Source organism: Paroedura picta, chromosome 3, assembly GCF_049243985.1.
Source record: "Paroedura picta isolate Pp20150507F chromosome 3, Ppicta_v3.0, whole genome shotgun sequence".
NCBI classification, from domain to species: domain Eukaryota; kingdom Metazoa; phylum Chordata; class Lepidosauria; order Squamata; family Gekkonidae; genus Paroedura; species Paroedura picta.
Window position 1 is genome coordinate 176,368,185 of NC_135371.1, and position 15,512 is coordinate 176,383,696.

At 49.2% G+C, this 15,512-nt stretch overlaps 1 protein-coding gene across 14 annotated transcripts in view; it reads left to right on the forward strand.

The window, feature by feature from the left end:
* The window catches only part of SMARCA4 (SWI/SNF related BAF chromatin remodeling complex subunit ATPase 4), a 76,862-nt gene that overhangs the window by 45,027 nt on the left and 16,323 nt on the right, over positions 1-15,512 (forward strand). For 8 of the 14 annotated variants that reach the window (XM_077329883.1, XM_077329882.1, XM_077329877.1 and 5 more), the window contains 8 exons: positions 2,614-2,721; positions 3,448-3,534; positions 6,287-6,333; positions 6,647-6,813; positions 10,544-10,707; positions 14,433-14,660; positions 14,875-14,973; positions 15,311-15,388. In XM_077329883.1, the coding sequence (XP_077185998.1) occupies positions 2,614-2,721; positions 3,448-3,534; positions 6,287-6,333; positions 6,647-6,813; positions 10,544-10,707; positions 14,433-14,660; positions 14,875-14,973; positions 15,311-15,388 (978 nt within the window). The remainder of the gene's footprint in view (positions 1-2,613; positions 2,722-3,447; positions 3,535-6,286; positions 6,334-6,646; positions 6,814-10,543; positions 10,708-14,432; positions 14,661-14,874; positions 14,974-15,310; positions 15,389-15,512) is intronic. The other 6 variants (XM_077329886.1, XM_077329891.1, XM_077329887.1 and 3 more) reach the window with 1 other exon arrangement.

The following is a 15,512-nucleotide window of genomic DNA, read 5'->3' on the forward strand; positions in this document are numbered from 1 at the left end:
GGACACCCCACACAACAATTTTTTATTTGGAAGATGCCACGGACTGTCTTGTCTTGATGTCAACATACTTATATCCCTGTAAGAAGAGCTAGCAGCACTATATATGCCCGCGTCATGTGGGGGACACGGAATCCTTAATTGTTGGGGGAGAAGGGGCCTCCTCTGACCGTATTTTGAAGTGAGTACTGAATTTCTAAAACTCAACAGTACCGGAAGGATTGCCCTATAAAAAGAAGTTCCGTACGTCTCAGAGGTCTCTCTGCAGCTCTACTTAAGCCAGGAGGGGAAATAATTATTTCCAGGTTTTCTGGGACTTCAGGCATAGGTGTGGGCAAGCAATTTACCTGCTGGGGGCAGGTAGCGTCTGAACCTTCTGATGGAGCAGTGCTGTCTGTTGAGACTGTGATTTCTAGCTGCCATCGTATCTGTTGTGGAGAAGGAGATCCCAGGGCAGATCAGCCAGGTGTCTCGTGCCCTGTGACTGCCGACTCACAGAAGGGATTATCCACTAGAGCAGGGGCAGTCAACCTGTGGGTCCTCCAGATGTTCATGGACTACAATTCCCATGAGCCCCTGCCAGCAAACGCTGGCAGGGGCTCATGGGAATTGTAGTCCATGAACATCTGGAGGACCACAGGTTGACTACCCCTGCACTAGAGTTTATGGCAGCTATAGTGGAAACCTGCCTAACTTGACTGAAGGGCAGCACCTGGAAGCAGCGGCCTCTGCAGCAGCTCAGAAATGCTGGCGATCAAAAGGGTCAGAACCAGCTTCAAGCACTCTTCACTCACCCGGCATCTGGACTGTGCCCTTTCACCAGTCATCTCACTTGGCTTTTTCTGTTTAAGTGCTCAGATCCTTGACAGACCCTTGATTTAGGCAAGTATAACTATCCTGTTACGTAAGAGTAGCAAACCAGGTAAAGGAACAAAAAAACATTCACAAAATAGAACGTGGGTGTGGGTGTGCATGCATGGGCAATTTTTTAAAAGACAAAATAGAAAAGAATTTCAGAATGCTGAAACGTACAGTTATCTTAATGGCCTCCAGCCTGTCAAGTTGAAAGCTAAGCATAGCCCTCCAAGTTATGTAACGTTTTCATACTTACTCTGTCTTCCTCTGGGGTTCTTGAGATGGAATCTTTCCAGAAAGGGGGTCTCCAAAAATACCTTGAGAAGGAATATCAAGGAGAAATACTGTCATGCTGAGAACAGAATGAAATCGGAGAGCAACAGAGCAGTAACAGAATGCAAGTGATGAGAACGGAATGCATTGGGGGGGGGGGAGAATGCAAAGGAAGAAAGTTTAAGAGGAAAAACTCTGCAGGTGATACATTCTGCTCTGATCTTTGTAATGTCCTTTTTCGAGGCTCCCGAGGCATTCCCTCCCATCTCCCAGAGGAATGGTGGCATGTTCCTGCTTCATCCAATGATCAAAATGTATTCTCCGGTTATTTTATCAGCTAATACCTTCCAAGAAAGCGCCCTGCCTTGTCAATCACATTTTCATCAAGGGAGCTCAATTATACACACACACACACACACACACAATACCTTTATTGGCATAAAGCAGATTAGAAAAATGAACAGAGATAGTCAGGATACATCAATCAGTTTGTTTAAAAACTGAAGACAAAAATTCAGCCATAATAAAAGTGACATTGGCATCCTTATCGTGCAATAAAAATTGGCAGATCAGGTCTTTTGAATGGTTTCTCCATTTCGATATAAAAGGTATAACATGCCTTTGCTGGACAATAAACAAGGGACAATCCAGTAAGATATGCTGCATGTGGTCAGGAGTGTTTAACTCACAGGGACATAGACCAGGGGTAGTCAAACTGCGGCCCTCCAGATGTCCATGGACTACCATTCCCAGAAGCCCCTGCCAGCGAATGCTGGCAGGGGCTTCTGGGAATGGTAGTCCATGGACATCTGGAGGGCCGCAGTTTGACTACCCCTGACATAGACTATTTTCAAAAGGAATCTTGGCAAATTCCCTTGTAATACTTTGGATGGAAAGGCGTTGAGCCGAGCAAGTGAAAATGCTCTGCGATGGAGGGGATTTGCCAAGTTAAAGAAAGAAGCCAGCATTATCCCATGCTTGACTTGAAGACCAAGAGCACGGGGAGAGCAAATTGGCAGAACAGTAGGATGGTCTTTTTGGAATTCCTGTTGTGATCCCACAACAGACCCCCTGTGAGGTGGGTGAGGCGGAGAGAGCCCTGAGATTACTGAAGAAGAAGAAGAGTTGGTTCTTATATGCCACTTTTTTCTCCCCGAAAGGGTCTCAAATCAGCTTAGTCACCGTCCCTTCCTCTCCCCACAACAGACCCCCAGCGAGGTGGGTGAGGCTGAGAGAGAACCCTGATATTCCTGCTCAAACAGCTCTATCAGTGTTGTGGCGAGGCCAAGGTCACCCAGCTGGCTGCACATGGTGGAGGAGCAGGGTATCAAACCTGGCTCGCCACATTATAAGTCCACACACCTAAACACGACACCAAACTGGCGCTCTGCAGTTCTGAAGTACTTGAAAGCAAATTTCATCATTTTCTTAATGCGTGGATTGGCATTGGATGTTCAAGAGCTAATCTCTCTCCTTTTCTCACCACAGGTGGAATATGTGATTAAATGTGATATGTCCGCGTTGCAGAGGGTCCTTTATAGGCACATGCAGGCCAAGGGAGTTCTGCTCACGGATGGGTCGGAGAAGGATAAAAAGGTTTGGACGCCAGGCTTCCTGCTTGCATGCGGGTCTCTTCCTGAGGGGCTTTTGAGTCTCCATAAAAGCATGGTTGTTGGGGCTTGCTTGCAGCATTTCTGTGTAGGGGGAATAATTAGCATTTTTATGGCTGAAGAGCTAGATTTGAGTCCAGGAGCACTTTTGAGACCAGCAAGATTTCCAGGCCATCAGTTTTTGAGAGTCAAAGCTCCCTTAGTTCAGTGTAAGTCAGAATGTCCTCAAATCTCAGTCAGAAGGTGGAAGGACGCCCAGGTGCCTGGTCCCTTGTCCAGCAGGCCAGCATGGCGTCCTCCTGAAACAGCTTTATGGCACTCCTGATGCTTCTCTTGCAATGGCCTCCAGTAGAGCAGTCTCATGCCGAGCCATTTCTCTGCTCCAGAGGGAGGCAGGCTTAACGCTTTGGGGAGTAACTTGATTCTTTCACCCCCAGAACCTGGAGTTGCAAAACAGCTTTCAATAAAAGACATTTCAGGTTTGGGGGGAAATGCAGGCTAGAATGTTAAGCATTGTGGGGTATTGTTTGACTTCCTTCCGTTATGGTTCGTCTTGCTTGCCAGTCTCAATACGGCGGTCGCTTTCTGAAATGAAGGGGTCACCTTTTGTGAATCATTTCCCCTTCCCGCTTTTTGAGCACAATGATAAATCAATAACAGTTCTTTTCGGGGAGCGGTTTGTCAGTCACGCTGTCCTGTCCTGTCCTTGCAGGGGAAAGGCGGTACAAAAACACTCATGAACACGATTATGCAGCTGAGGAAGATCTGCAACCATCCTTACATGTTTCAGCACATAGAGGTGAGGAAGCCTTTGCAGCCGTCACTGTGCAGTTCTTGAAGGAGAGCAGCTGGGAGAGGAGGTAGATGACGGGCCAGAGCAGGGCTTCTCCACCTTCCTAAGGCCGCGACCCTTTAACACAGTTTCTTCTGTTGTGGGGACCCCAACCCTAAAACTATGCAAGGGTTCTTTCACAGAAATTAAACTGAACTGACCAATGGCATGAAGATCCATTGTTCATGATTGGATATAACGGGTTTTTTCCGGGGTTTCTCAGTTCAGCTCTGCCACTTGTCCCACCATGCCGATCTTGCTCTTTTCCGCTGCTCCAGACAGACGAACGCTCTATCTCAGTCTACCCCAGCCAAGCTGCTTGCCCTGCCGCAATCCCCTGTGAAAGGGTCGTTCAACCCCCAAAAGAGTCCCGACCCCCAGGTTGAGAACCACTGGGCCAGAAGGATGTACGCAGGGGCTAATGTTTTGCCGGATATGTCAAGCGTGAGGCAGCTTCAGGGCCCTCAATATTAGCTTCTTACTTGTCAGCTGACGGCGGGCATCTCACATGGCTGGAGCTGTCATTCTGCGGGGTTTTTGGATTTCTGCGATATAAACCCCGAGGCGCAGTTTATTGCAGGGGTCCCCAACATGACACCCACCAGCACCTTTCCTGGCACCCAGAAAGTGTTTCTAGAAAGTGGGTGGGACCAGGTGGGGCTGTTGCCTGGCAAGGCTTCTGATTGGCCAACGGAGATTTGATTGGCTGTGCAGATTTTCAAAAACTTTGCTTCTGCAGCAGCTGCCATCGCCCCAGCACAAGATCTTCGCTGTGTGGCTGGAACTAAGTTGTGAGATGACGAAAACAAGCCGCTGAGGCGGACTTCAACAGGGAAATCTTCTTTATTCAAAAATGTAAATCTAAGCCAAGCTGGAGGGAGCCTGGCCAGCTTGTGTTTGTCATCTCGACTGACAGGTCCTGCATTTGGTGGGAGTAAGCTGTGGCTGGCTCTGCTTTTGGGGGCAGCCGTTTGGTGGCTGCGCCCACCAAAGAGTGTCAGAATCCCCAAAGTCCCCACGAGCTCAAAAAGGTTGGGGACCCCTGGTTTGTGGGGCACATCATCCTGTTGATTAGCATTGATTGACAGTGTATTACTTGCCTTGTCTCAGTGAAAAGGGCAGACCGTAAATAATACATTGTGTTCCTGCCCACGCAGGGGGATTTTCCAGGGCTCGGGAACATGTTTTGCAAACCTGGTGAACTACATTGGAAGATTCCTCCCCCCCCCCAAAAAAATTTCATAAGCGGGGGGGATTTTTAGGGTGGTGTTTTAAGTTGCTTTAGTAACTCAAAATGGCTCCCAACAATGGAAGAATATAATGGGAAAAGAAATGGCAGGGAAGGGAGCCAGTGGTGGAGAACAGCACGAGGACTGTGCTAGAAAGTGTGGGGTGGAGAAAAGTGTGGGGTGGAGAAAGGACTGGGCAGGGGGGCAGTTGGGAGGCCAGGTGACAAAAGCACAGCTGCTGGGAGAGGACAGGAAGCAGGGATGCTCCCCCCCTGGGTCCTCTTCACAGCCATCATCAGGGCTGGGAGAGCGGCAGCTGGGACTGGGCCCACCTTCACAGCCCTCCTCAGAAGTCAGATCAAACAGGGCCTTCTGAGAACACCTGTGGAGGAGGTGAAAGCAGGCCTGTCTTTGCAGCCCTCCTCACAGCTGGGAGCGGCTGCTCAGTCAGGAACTTGCAAAGTCTGGCCTCCACGAATGGCTGCATGGTGGGAACCATCTGGAAGCTGGTTGGAAAAGAACCTGGAGCGTTTGGGTCTGGGTTCTCCCTCGTCTGTGCACATTCTCAGAGCCAGCTCTGTGTTTTGCTGGTGCTGAAAATGCATAGCTTGGGGTAGGTGGATCTTAAAGGAGGTTTTGATATCTGAGCTTCTCCTCTCTCCATCATTCAGAACTTAGCACGGCCAGAGCAGACCGAAAAGCTGCTTCACCAAATGCTACCTGCTTGCTTGCTTTTTAAATTTGCTTTACAGTGACTATATACCTGCGTTTCTCTGGAGCTTCCCTGCAGCCACATCAATTAGCAACTATATAAAAATATTAAACATTAACAATTCTAAAAACATTTTACACCCCCATCATCCGGACACATTTCTTCTTTTCCCAGGCTCCAGCTGCCCACAAAGCTCTCTGGAATCGGGAGGGTGGGGCCCATTCCCCAGTTTCTTTCAGCACAGGGGAGCCCCTGGAAAAGTCCAGGCCTAGACCCTAGGGGGTTACGGACAAGATCATGTGTCTTATAGAGTGTCAACTGGGTAGTGTCTCCAAGTAGCACTGGCTGAGTCCTGGGATCCCCACCTCCTCACATGCCTCTAGTAGCTGACTTCCCTCCCTCTCAGTTTGAGAATCCAAAGATTAGCCAGGTCTGTATGAACGCACTCCACTCTCTGTCTGCAGGGTAGTTTTAACACAGGGAATTCAGTGGATGGTGGAATCTGGCAGACATATAATTCATGAGAGTTCAAAAATTTGCACCCATGGAATTGTTGAGCCTTTTCCCCCTCTTAGTCACGGGCAAATACACCAGAAGCCAGCTGGAGTGTTCAACGTTACCCCTTCCTTAGTGGCAAAGGGGCAGCCTAGGTGTGTGGCACTGCCCAGATGTCCACCCTTACCCAAGATGCCAAGCGTTGTCCGTTTGCCTTTAGCGGAAGCTGCCTCTGCTGCGCTGTTCGGCCTCCTCACGGCAGGGTTCTCACCTTTTCTTGCAGGAATCCTTTTCCGAACACTTAGGCTTCACTGGAGGGATCGTGCAAGGGTAAGTGAGTTCCCCAGCGCCTTTCCAAGCCGGGACTACTTCTCTGGGGGATCCTCAGTGGTGTGGATCGGTGAACGTGTAATCTAGAGAACCAGTCGCTGGTGACTAGAGGGTTGTGGGCCTTGTGCCCTGTTTTGTGAGGCTGCAGCGTCGTGTGACATGCCAGGGCTGGAAACCGACTGTGGGCTGGCCTTCTGTCGCGGCAGACAAGCTTCCCTGAGGAGCAGCTGGCCTCCCTCTGCCACACAGAGCTCTGCAGCAGTGGTGCTGGAGGAATGCAGTTTCTTCTCTTCCCCCTCTGTCTGCACACCAGGCTTGACTTGTATCGTGCTTCCGGCAAATTTGAGCTCCTGGACCGGATCCTGCCCAAGCTGCGAGCCACCAACCACAAGGTGCTGCTGTTCTGTCAGATGACCTCTCTCATGACCATCATGGAGGACTACTTTGCGTACCGTGGCTTCAAATACCTCAGGCTCGACGGTGAGTTCTGCACTGAAACCGGTCTGGTGTGGGGAAGCCCCCCTCCTAGTCTCTGAGTAGTCCCTGGGAAGTCGATCTATGTCTGGAACCCGTCGGGAGGCGAGAGACCGGGGGAACGGATGGGGATGCTCTTGTCAAGGGTGGTCTGGAAGTCGTGTGCCTGCAGAGCTGCCTCACGGGATCTCAGACCCTGACTGGCGTGCCCCGCCCTGGCAAGGCCGGCCTTGAAATGGGCAGCTTGGCCACGGAGCTCTTCCGCCAGGCCTTGGGTTGAGGCCAGGTTGAGAAGGACATCGTAGGCCCCTCCTCCTACAGTGTTCCCCAGTATTCCCCATCTGGGTTGCGTTTTCTTTTTGGGTATTGGCACCTGGGAGTTGGGGATTGGGAGGGGAGGGCTTTGGGTGGGAGGGTTTGATGGTTGTTAGATTATTTTGTTGTTATTATGTGTGCACTCGAAACTTTGATGTTAGCCACCAAGAGCAGTGGCCTGTAAATCTTAGGAAATTAAAAATAAATACATAAGATGGGTGCAAGGCAGTGCTGTGCTCTCGTTCACCTGAGGCCTAGTTCTATGCATGTTGTGGGGTGAGGCCAAAGTGTTCATCGCACCATGCAAATCGGCTGCATCTTAACTTTGCCTCCACATCTCAAGATGGCAAACCAGGCAGTAGAAAATAAGCTATAGCTGTGATTCAGCGTGAGGCTCCTGAATCACAGTTGTCAACATTTGATTCTATATCCAGAGGACTTAACAAGGATCTAGGATTTCCGGGTCGTTTATAGGTGTTATCGGTAGCTTTGCAAAAAGGTGAGCGTGTTATTGGCAATAGCTGCTCTTCTGAATGGTCTGTAATGGTTGGAAGTTTACATAATGATGTCTCATTGACCTGGATGGCCCAGGCTAGCACAGCCTCTTCCGATCTCTGAAGCTAAGCAGGGTAATATTTGGAAGGGAGCTAATATTTGGAAGGGAGACCAAGCTAATATTTGGAAGGGAGACCACCAAGGGACACCAGACCACCTCTGAACATCTCCTGCCTTGACTTACTCCTGCCTTGAAAACCCTACAGGATCACCGTAAACAGCAAAAACTGTACTTGAATTTCATGGCCATTCGACTCCTCTGCTTGCACCTTTTTTCCTTTATGACGTGCTTCATAAGGATCCCATGCTTGGACCCACAAGAAAGTCTGCTAGTCAAAAACATGATAGTCTCTCAGGTACTACTGGGTCCCTTTGGAAACAGGCCCTGATTTCTTCCCTGACAGGTACAGAGTCACTCTTCTCCCTGCTGGGGGTAGGCTCTTGGAGGTAGAAATGCCTTTGGAGCCGTGTCTATGTGGAAATCTCAATTCGACAGGTAGCCTGTGATTTGACAGGTAGCCAGTGGAACAGGCTTCCTTGGGAGGTGGTGGGTTCTCCCTCTTTGGAGATTTTTAAACCGAGGCTGGAGAGCCATGTGATGGAGAGGCTGATTCTGTGAAGATTCAAAGGGGTGGCAGGTGACAGTGGATGAGCAAGAGGGTTGGGAGTGCCCTGCATAGTGCAGGGGGTTGGACTAGATGACCCAGGAGGTCCCTTCCAACAATATGATTCTGTAATTCTGAAATACTTTCAGAGAATATTTCTCCAAGGCACGTTTATTTTGAAACATCTCTTAACATGTATTTGTCAAGACCAAGGGACAACATTTATTGACATTTTCATAGGTCTCCAATGCCAGGGAAGGAATGCCGTGACGTAAATGGGGCATCGTAAAGACTAACAAAATTATTCCACCATCAGTTTCCGTGTTCCAGTGCGCAGGATTGTAAATCCATCCATCTGGGTTTCTGGGGGAGTGAGGGTGTTGGGAAGAGGGTGCTTCAAAGTAAGATCTAATCCCAAGAGAAGCCACAACTCAGAACGAGTGCCAGATAGTCAAAATATAACGTCTTGTGGAATGAGAGAGAGTCAGTGTGGCTTAGTGATTAGAGTGTTGGACCAGGATCTGGGAGACCCAGGTTCGAATCCCCACTCGGGCTGTGGAACTTCATCGGGTGACCTTGGGCCGGTCACACCCTCAGCCCAACCTTCTCACAGGGCAGTTGTGATAGTTATAAAAGGAGACAACAGTTCAGCTCACTTTAAGTCCCCCCGTTGAGGAAAAAGCGTTTGAATGAAGTAAGCAAGTTGAATAGGAAGATGCAGAGATGTCCCTGGAATAATAAACGCTATAGAGGTTAGCGGCAATATTTTAGCATCTGTGGTGGTGCTAATTTTTAATTTTTAACTCCTGCTGATTCAGTAGCCTTTCTCATCTTCTTTCTAACATGTCAAGGAGATAAATAAATCAGAATGTGAAGGCTGGTTTTGATTTGGCCAGTATACCTTTATTTGGAGATTTGAGGTTTGAGGATTTGAGGTTTTGTTCACACACCCCACCCCCATTTGCAAAGGAACATGCACATGGCTTACCAGACAATTCCTGGAAAATATGAATTACAACATTTCTGCCCCACATCTCTTAGGACCACTGTTAAAACAATGCCCCCTGAAGTGGTATAGTCCTCTAAGAACTTTACAGCATGATTTTGCTGAATGTTAGCTATACCATCAGCCCAATACTGTTACTCTGTGCTTCATAACAGAGAAGCCCAGCTCTGCCCAACAAGGATAATCATGGCGCACCATTAGAGGAAGAAGCCTCCTTATGCCATCTGCTCTGGCATAATTTCTGCGTGGCACTGCTGAGCATTCAGGCTGCAGGCAATAACCCCAGGGCTCTTTGAGATCACATAGATTCAGGGGGGTCGCTGCATTGGTCTGAAGCAGCAGAACGACATTTGAGTCCAGTGGCACCTTTAATGCCAACCGAGCTTTATTCACGCTGTAAGCATTCATGTGCAAGCACACTTCTTCAGATTGTATTTGAGAAAGTGAGCCTGCACATGGAAGCTTATATCTGGAGTAAAACTCTGCTGGTCATAAAAGTGCCACTGGACTCTAACGTTACCCTTTGAGATCACATGCTTGACTCCCGCAGCAATGCGGCCGGTGGTATTGAAGCAGGAGGCCGTGACGTAATCCTCCCAAACCACCTGGACACCTTGCTGGTGAGGGAGCCTCAGTCCCACGGTCGCCAGGGGTATACCCCGCAAGGGCACGGTCAGAAGATGGAAGTGCACTCCAGGAGCCTGGTTGATGAGGGACAGCTGAGGAGAGCAGGGCAGTGGGTCGGCTGCGCCTTCGGACTCCATCTCATTCCCTTCTTGTCCCTAGACGACTAACAAGATGTTTGGGGTATGAGCTGTTGGAAGTCAAAGCTCCCTTTGCCAGGAGCCAGAAGAAGGGAGCTCTGACAAACAGAGAGAGAGAGCTGACGCCCCAAATATCTTGTTGGTCTCCTGGGCTCAAATCTAGCTGTTCTACTGCAAGCCATCGTGGTTACCCTTTGAAACTACTTTCCTATCCCTGGATTGGGCGTTCCGAAGGAGAGGGAGGCAGTTTTTGGTATCAGTGCTTCTCTTTTGACCTTCGGATACCATCTCGCTGTTCTGTGATGATAAATAAACGTCTCTTCCAACGTCGTTAAGAGCAAATGTGCAGACTTTGCAGATGTGATGGCTTTGGAGTGTGGTTGTGTCTTTCTTCTGTTTGACTTCATTCCCCTGCGGAAGAGCTCTGGGCTTTTCCTCTGTGTTCAAATGCAACGGAGGGCAAACCCCTCTTTCCTCTTGGATTCCTAAAGGGACCACTAAAGCGGAAGACCGTGGCATGCTGCTGAAAACCTTCAACGAGCCGGGCTCTGAATATTTCATTTTCTTGCTGAGCACCCGTGCCGGAGGGCTGGGCCTGAACCTGCAGTCTGCGGATACGGTGATCATTTTCGACAGCGACTGGAACCCTCATCAGGTAATCCTCACTGCAGGGTGGCCTTGAGAGAGAAGGATTTGGAAGCACAGAGCAGCACGGGGGAGGAGGGGGAAGCAGTGCGGATGAAGAAAGGATCCTAGTGCAGCTGGCGGCAGACAGGAGAAGGAAGGAGTTCCTGGGCCTGTTTCTCTAGTTGGCCCACACACATGAAGCTGCATTCTACTGAGTCAGACCGTCCATCTACCAAGGTCAGTCTTGTCTCCTCAGACTGGAAGCAGCTCTCCAGGGTCTCAGGGGGAGGGTCTTTCCTTTTAAATGGAGTGCCAGAAATTGTACCGGGGAACTTTTGCGTGCAAAGGCCGTTTCCCTGAGCCAGAGCACCTCCTCCAAGTACTGAGCTTGGTGTCGTGGTTAGGAGTGTGGACCTCTAATCTGGCAAGCCGAGTATGAATCTGCACTCCCCCACATGCAGCCAGCTGGGTGACCTTGGGCTCGTCACAGCACTGATAAAACTGTTCTGACCGGGCAGTGATATCAGGGCTCTCTCAGCCTCACCCACCTCACAGGGTGTCTGTTGTGGGGAGAGGAATCGGAAGGCGACTGGAAGCTGCTTTGAGCCTCCTTCGGGTAGAGAAAAGCGGCATATAAGAACCAACTCTTCTTCTCCTAGCCAGGGCCTGGATTATAAAACTTACAGGCGTGCTTGTTAGTGTCACAACATCTAGAATTTTTAGTGTTCCAGTATCAGAATTTAGAGCTGGAATTCGTGCCTGCATAAATAGGATTATTTTTCCATTTCCACTTTGCCTTGGGCACCCTCTGCTTGCTCTTTTCTTAGTGTCTTCAACTGGGGTGACCCTTGAGGCGGAAGCTTCATCCCCTAGTTTGGCTGAAGTTAAGTTGCCTTATGTTTCTAGTTGGCTGCTGATATTAAATTGATTGCCGAGGTTAGTCCCATCCTGCACTGAACCCAAAAGATGGCATTTGACACTGGACCTTGAATATGCAATAAGCTTGAATCGAAGGTGGCATGCCATACAGTCATTGAGTCACATGGCAAACAGGAGAGGCTCTATTGGTTGAAGAGGCATCTTTCCAAAAGCCAAAAAGTTCCCATATTTCCCCCTCACCAGCAGCCTCTGTTGTGGTGTCCAGTCAGTGAAATTTTGTTGTTGTTGTTAGGTGCAAAGTCGTGTCTGACCCATCGCGACTCCCTGGACAGTGATCCTCCAGGCCTTCCTGTCCTCTACCATTCCCCGGAGTCCATTTAAGTTTGCACCGACTGCTTCAGTGACTCCATCCAGCCACCTCATTCTCTGTTGTCCCCTTCTTCTTTTGCCCTCGATCGCTCCCAGCATTAGGCTCTTCTCCAGGAAATCCTTCCTTCTCCTGAGGTGGCCAAAGTATTTGAGTTTCATCTTCAGGATAGTCAGTGAAATGCATAATCGCAATTACCAAGTCAGGCCACCCCTCCACTTCCCACCTCTGCACCAGATCTCAAAAATTGAGATCTTCACACACTTTCATAGTCCAAGGAAGAGGGCTTGCACTCAAAAGCTCACACCTTGAATAAATCTTTGTTGGTCTTAAAGGTGCCTCTGGGCTCTGATTTTTTATTATATAATAATTTACCAGTTTGCATTTTTCCCTTCCACTTGGGGGGGGGGGGGACAGGGAATATTTGGAATTCCTCTGAACTAGGGAAGTATACATTTTCCTGCCACTAAGCTCATGAGTCAGGCAGGATAGGAATCCGGCATTTTTCTGTTGTTATGCTTTTTGCTACCGTCTGTTTTCTGAATTCTATCTTTGAATGTCATGTAAATTCTGATTTCCTTTAACTGGGTTTTCTTTTTAATTGTAGCACTGCACCTTGAAGGTTTCACTCACATGGCTCTGTGGCTGTGTTTCTGGGATCAAACCCTAGAGGCGTAACATTTCCAGGAAATTCCCCTCTCCCATTAGGGAAAAACAGAAATTCAGGGATAAATTGACATATTTGCAATATTGGCCTTCCTATCAGGCCTAAACTTAATTAGTTCTTTAACCAGTATAAAATCCATCTGTTAGAATGTAGCATATGAATGTTTACTGGTGTTTATACAATTTAAAAATCAAGCAAAATTGCAAGCAAAAGCAGAACTTGAGAGGGAGAGGCCTGCAAGTTACTCCGCCCTGCTCCACCTTAGCCTACGTTTCCTAATTTTTGATGTTTAAGAAGCAGGAAAAAATAGAAGTTGAAATTACTACATGATTTGTTTTCTAAAGAAAAGATAGTATATAATGTAAAACATTAGTAAAACATTAGGTTTGTTAATCGTTATCATCAGACAAATGTTGCCAAATTAAGTCACATTTAAGCAATGAATATATTCTTGAAAATACGTTCTCTATCAACTATGCATAAGAATTATCTCATGCTGTAGATTAGCGGTTCTCAGCCTTCCTAATGCCGTGACCCTTTAATCCAGTTCCTCCTGTTGTGTGACCCCCAACCCTAAAACGATGCAAGGGTTCTCTCACAGAAATTAAACCCAAACTGACCCATGGCGTGAAGATCCCTTGTTCGTGATTGGATATAAATTGGGGTTTTTCCCCAGGGTTTCACAGTTCAGCTCTGCCTCTTGTCCCACCATGCTGATCTTGCTCTTCTCCGCTGCTCCAGACAGACAAATGCTCGGTCTCGATCTACCCTGCAAGGCTGTTGTGTGGATGGCACCCCCCCCCCCCGGCCAAGCTGCTTGCCCTGCTGCGACCCCAGTGAAAGGGTTATTTGACCCCCAAAGGGGTCCCGACCCCCAGGTTGAGAACCACTGCTGTAGATTGTCTTGCATTAAAATTTTCATGCTGTATTTTTAAGTGAATCTTAAGAACCATTTAACTGATTCAAAAAGGGGAGGAAGGATTCTATCAAATTTCCCAATTTTGCAATTGGAAACCACCCTGAGCCATATGGGAGGGCGATATAAGAATATAAATGAATGAATGAATGAATGAATGAATGAATGAATGAATGAATGAATGAATGAATGAATGAATGAATAAATAAATAAATAAATAAATAAATAAATAAATAAGTCCTAGAGGAAGAAAAAAAATGTTTCTTTGCATCTCCAGTGTGGTATAGCGGTTAATAGCAGCAGCCTCTAACTGGCAAGCCAGGCTTAATTCCCCACCCTTCCACATACAGCCAGCTGGGTGACTTTGGACTAGTCCCAGTCCTGTTGCAGCTGTTCTCATGGAGCAGTTCTGTCACTGCTCTCTCAGTCTTGTGTCTGTTATGGGGAGTGGAATGGTGCAATGCTTTGAGACTCCTTCTAAAGGCAGGGTATAAAAACCAGCTCTTCTTTTGCATTACACACTATACACAAATGATATTGGGGAGATAAGTATTCATTTCTCTTTGTAAGGAAGTCTCAAGATGTTTTATGAGGCCTGCTAATGTACGGCCGACGTCGTGGCAGTTGTACCAAAGATTTGAGAGGTCCCTCACCCAGGGCGGTCAATCTCATGCCGCCTCTGTCCCCCCCGCACCGCCCCCCCCAGTATAGATGCTCAGATAACTCTGTAGAATGGGCCACAGCCTGGACCCCTCTCGCCAGTAGACCTCTTTCCCTTTTGAATCCATCTTACCCAAACGGAGGACGCAGGCGGAGCAGTCCGGTGGACTATTGTGCAGCCTTTGGATCTGCCAGGTCCGGAGCGGAGCATGCGAGGGGCAGCTGGAAGTGATTCTGTGAATGGTGCGAGCGTTCTCTTTGCAGGACCTGCAAGCCCAGGACCGAGCCCACCGCATCGGGCAGCAGAACGAAGTGCGCGTGCTGCGCCTCTGCACCGTCAACAGCGTGGAAGAGAAGATTCTGGCTGCGGCCAAGTACAAGCTGAACGTTGACCAGAAGGTGATCCAGGCCGGCATGTTTGACCAGAAGTCCTCCAGTCACGAGAGAAGAGCTTTCCTTCAGGCCATCTTGGAGCACGAGGAGCAGGATGAGGTACGAGGGCAGCGCCGGTCCCGCGTCCCGCGCCAGCTCGTGAAGGACAAACACGTCGCCGAGTGTCTTGCTCCGTGTGGCCCCGAGGCCCAGGGACTGTGGGCTGGAAGGAGGAACGGGCACGGCCCTGGCCGCCCTAGGGAGTGCGCTCGAGTGTCAGTGAAAGGCGCTGGTTCGGCAGCCCTGGAGACTGAAGCCCTCTATCTATCCACAGACCAGACACAGCACGGGCAGCGGCAGTGGCAGCGCAAGCTTTTCCCATACTGCCTCCACCCTGTGCCTCAACTCCGACTCGGAGGAGCCACCTTTAAAGGTGAGAGGGGTCCTTCAGTCGCTGTGCCTGCCCAGCCCGGCCCAGCCCAGCCCAGCCCTTAGCCTCTCTCCTTTAAGGCCGCCAGCCCGGATGGAGAACCGCTTCTGCCACGTGAAGGCCCGTCCGCTAAAGCAAGGACTGAGGCCGTCCAGCTCCTTTCCACACGAGTAGCCAGACCAGTCCCGAGATGGTAAACGGCCTTTGGTGTCAATCTGCAAGCTCCTCCGCTGCCAGACTGTATCTAAAGACAGACGTGAATGGATCTAGAGAGAGAGAGAGAGAGAGAGAAGATCAATGCATTTAGTATGCTAAAGGGGGGAATTTTGGCATCTTTCAGGAGGAAGACGAAGTTCCCGATGACGAGACGGTGAACCAGATGATAGCTCGGCACGAGGAGGAATTTGATCTTTTTATGGTGAGGCCAACTGACTCTCTGCTTCCCCACGAAAACCAGCTTGTTTCTCCCACCTTCTGCTCATTGTCGAGGGGTGTGAGGGCTAGGCACAAGGCGGGGAGGGCTGTCAGAGCAGGGAAGAGAC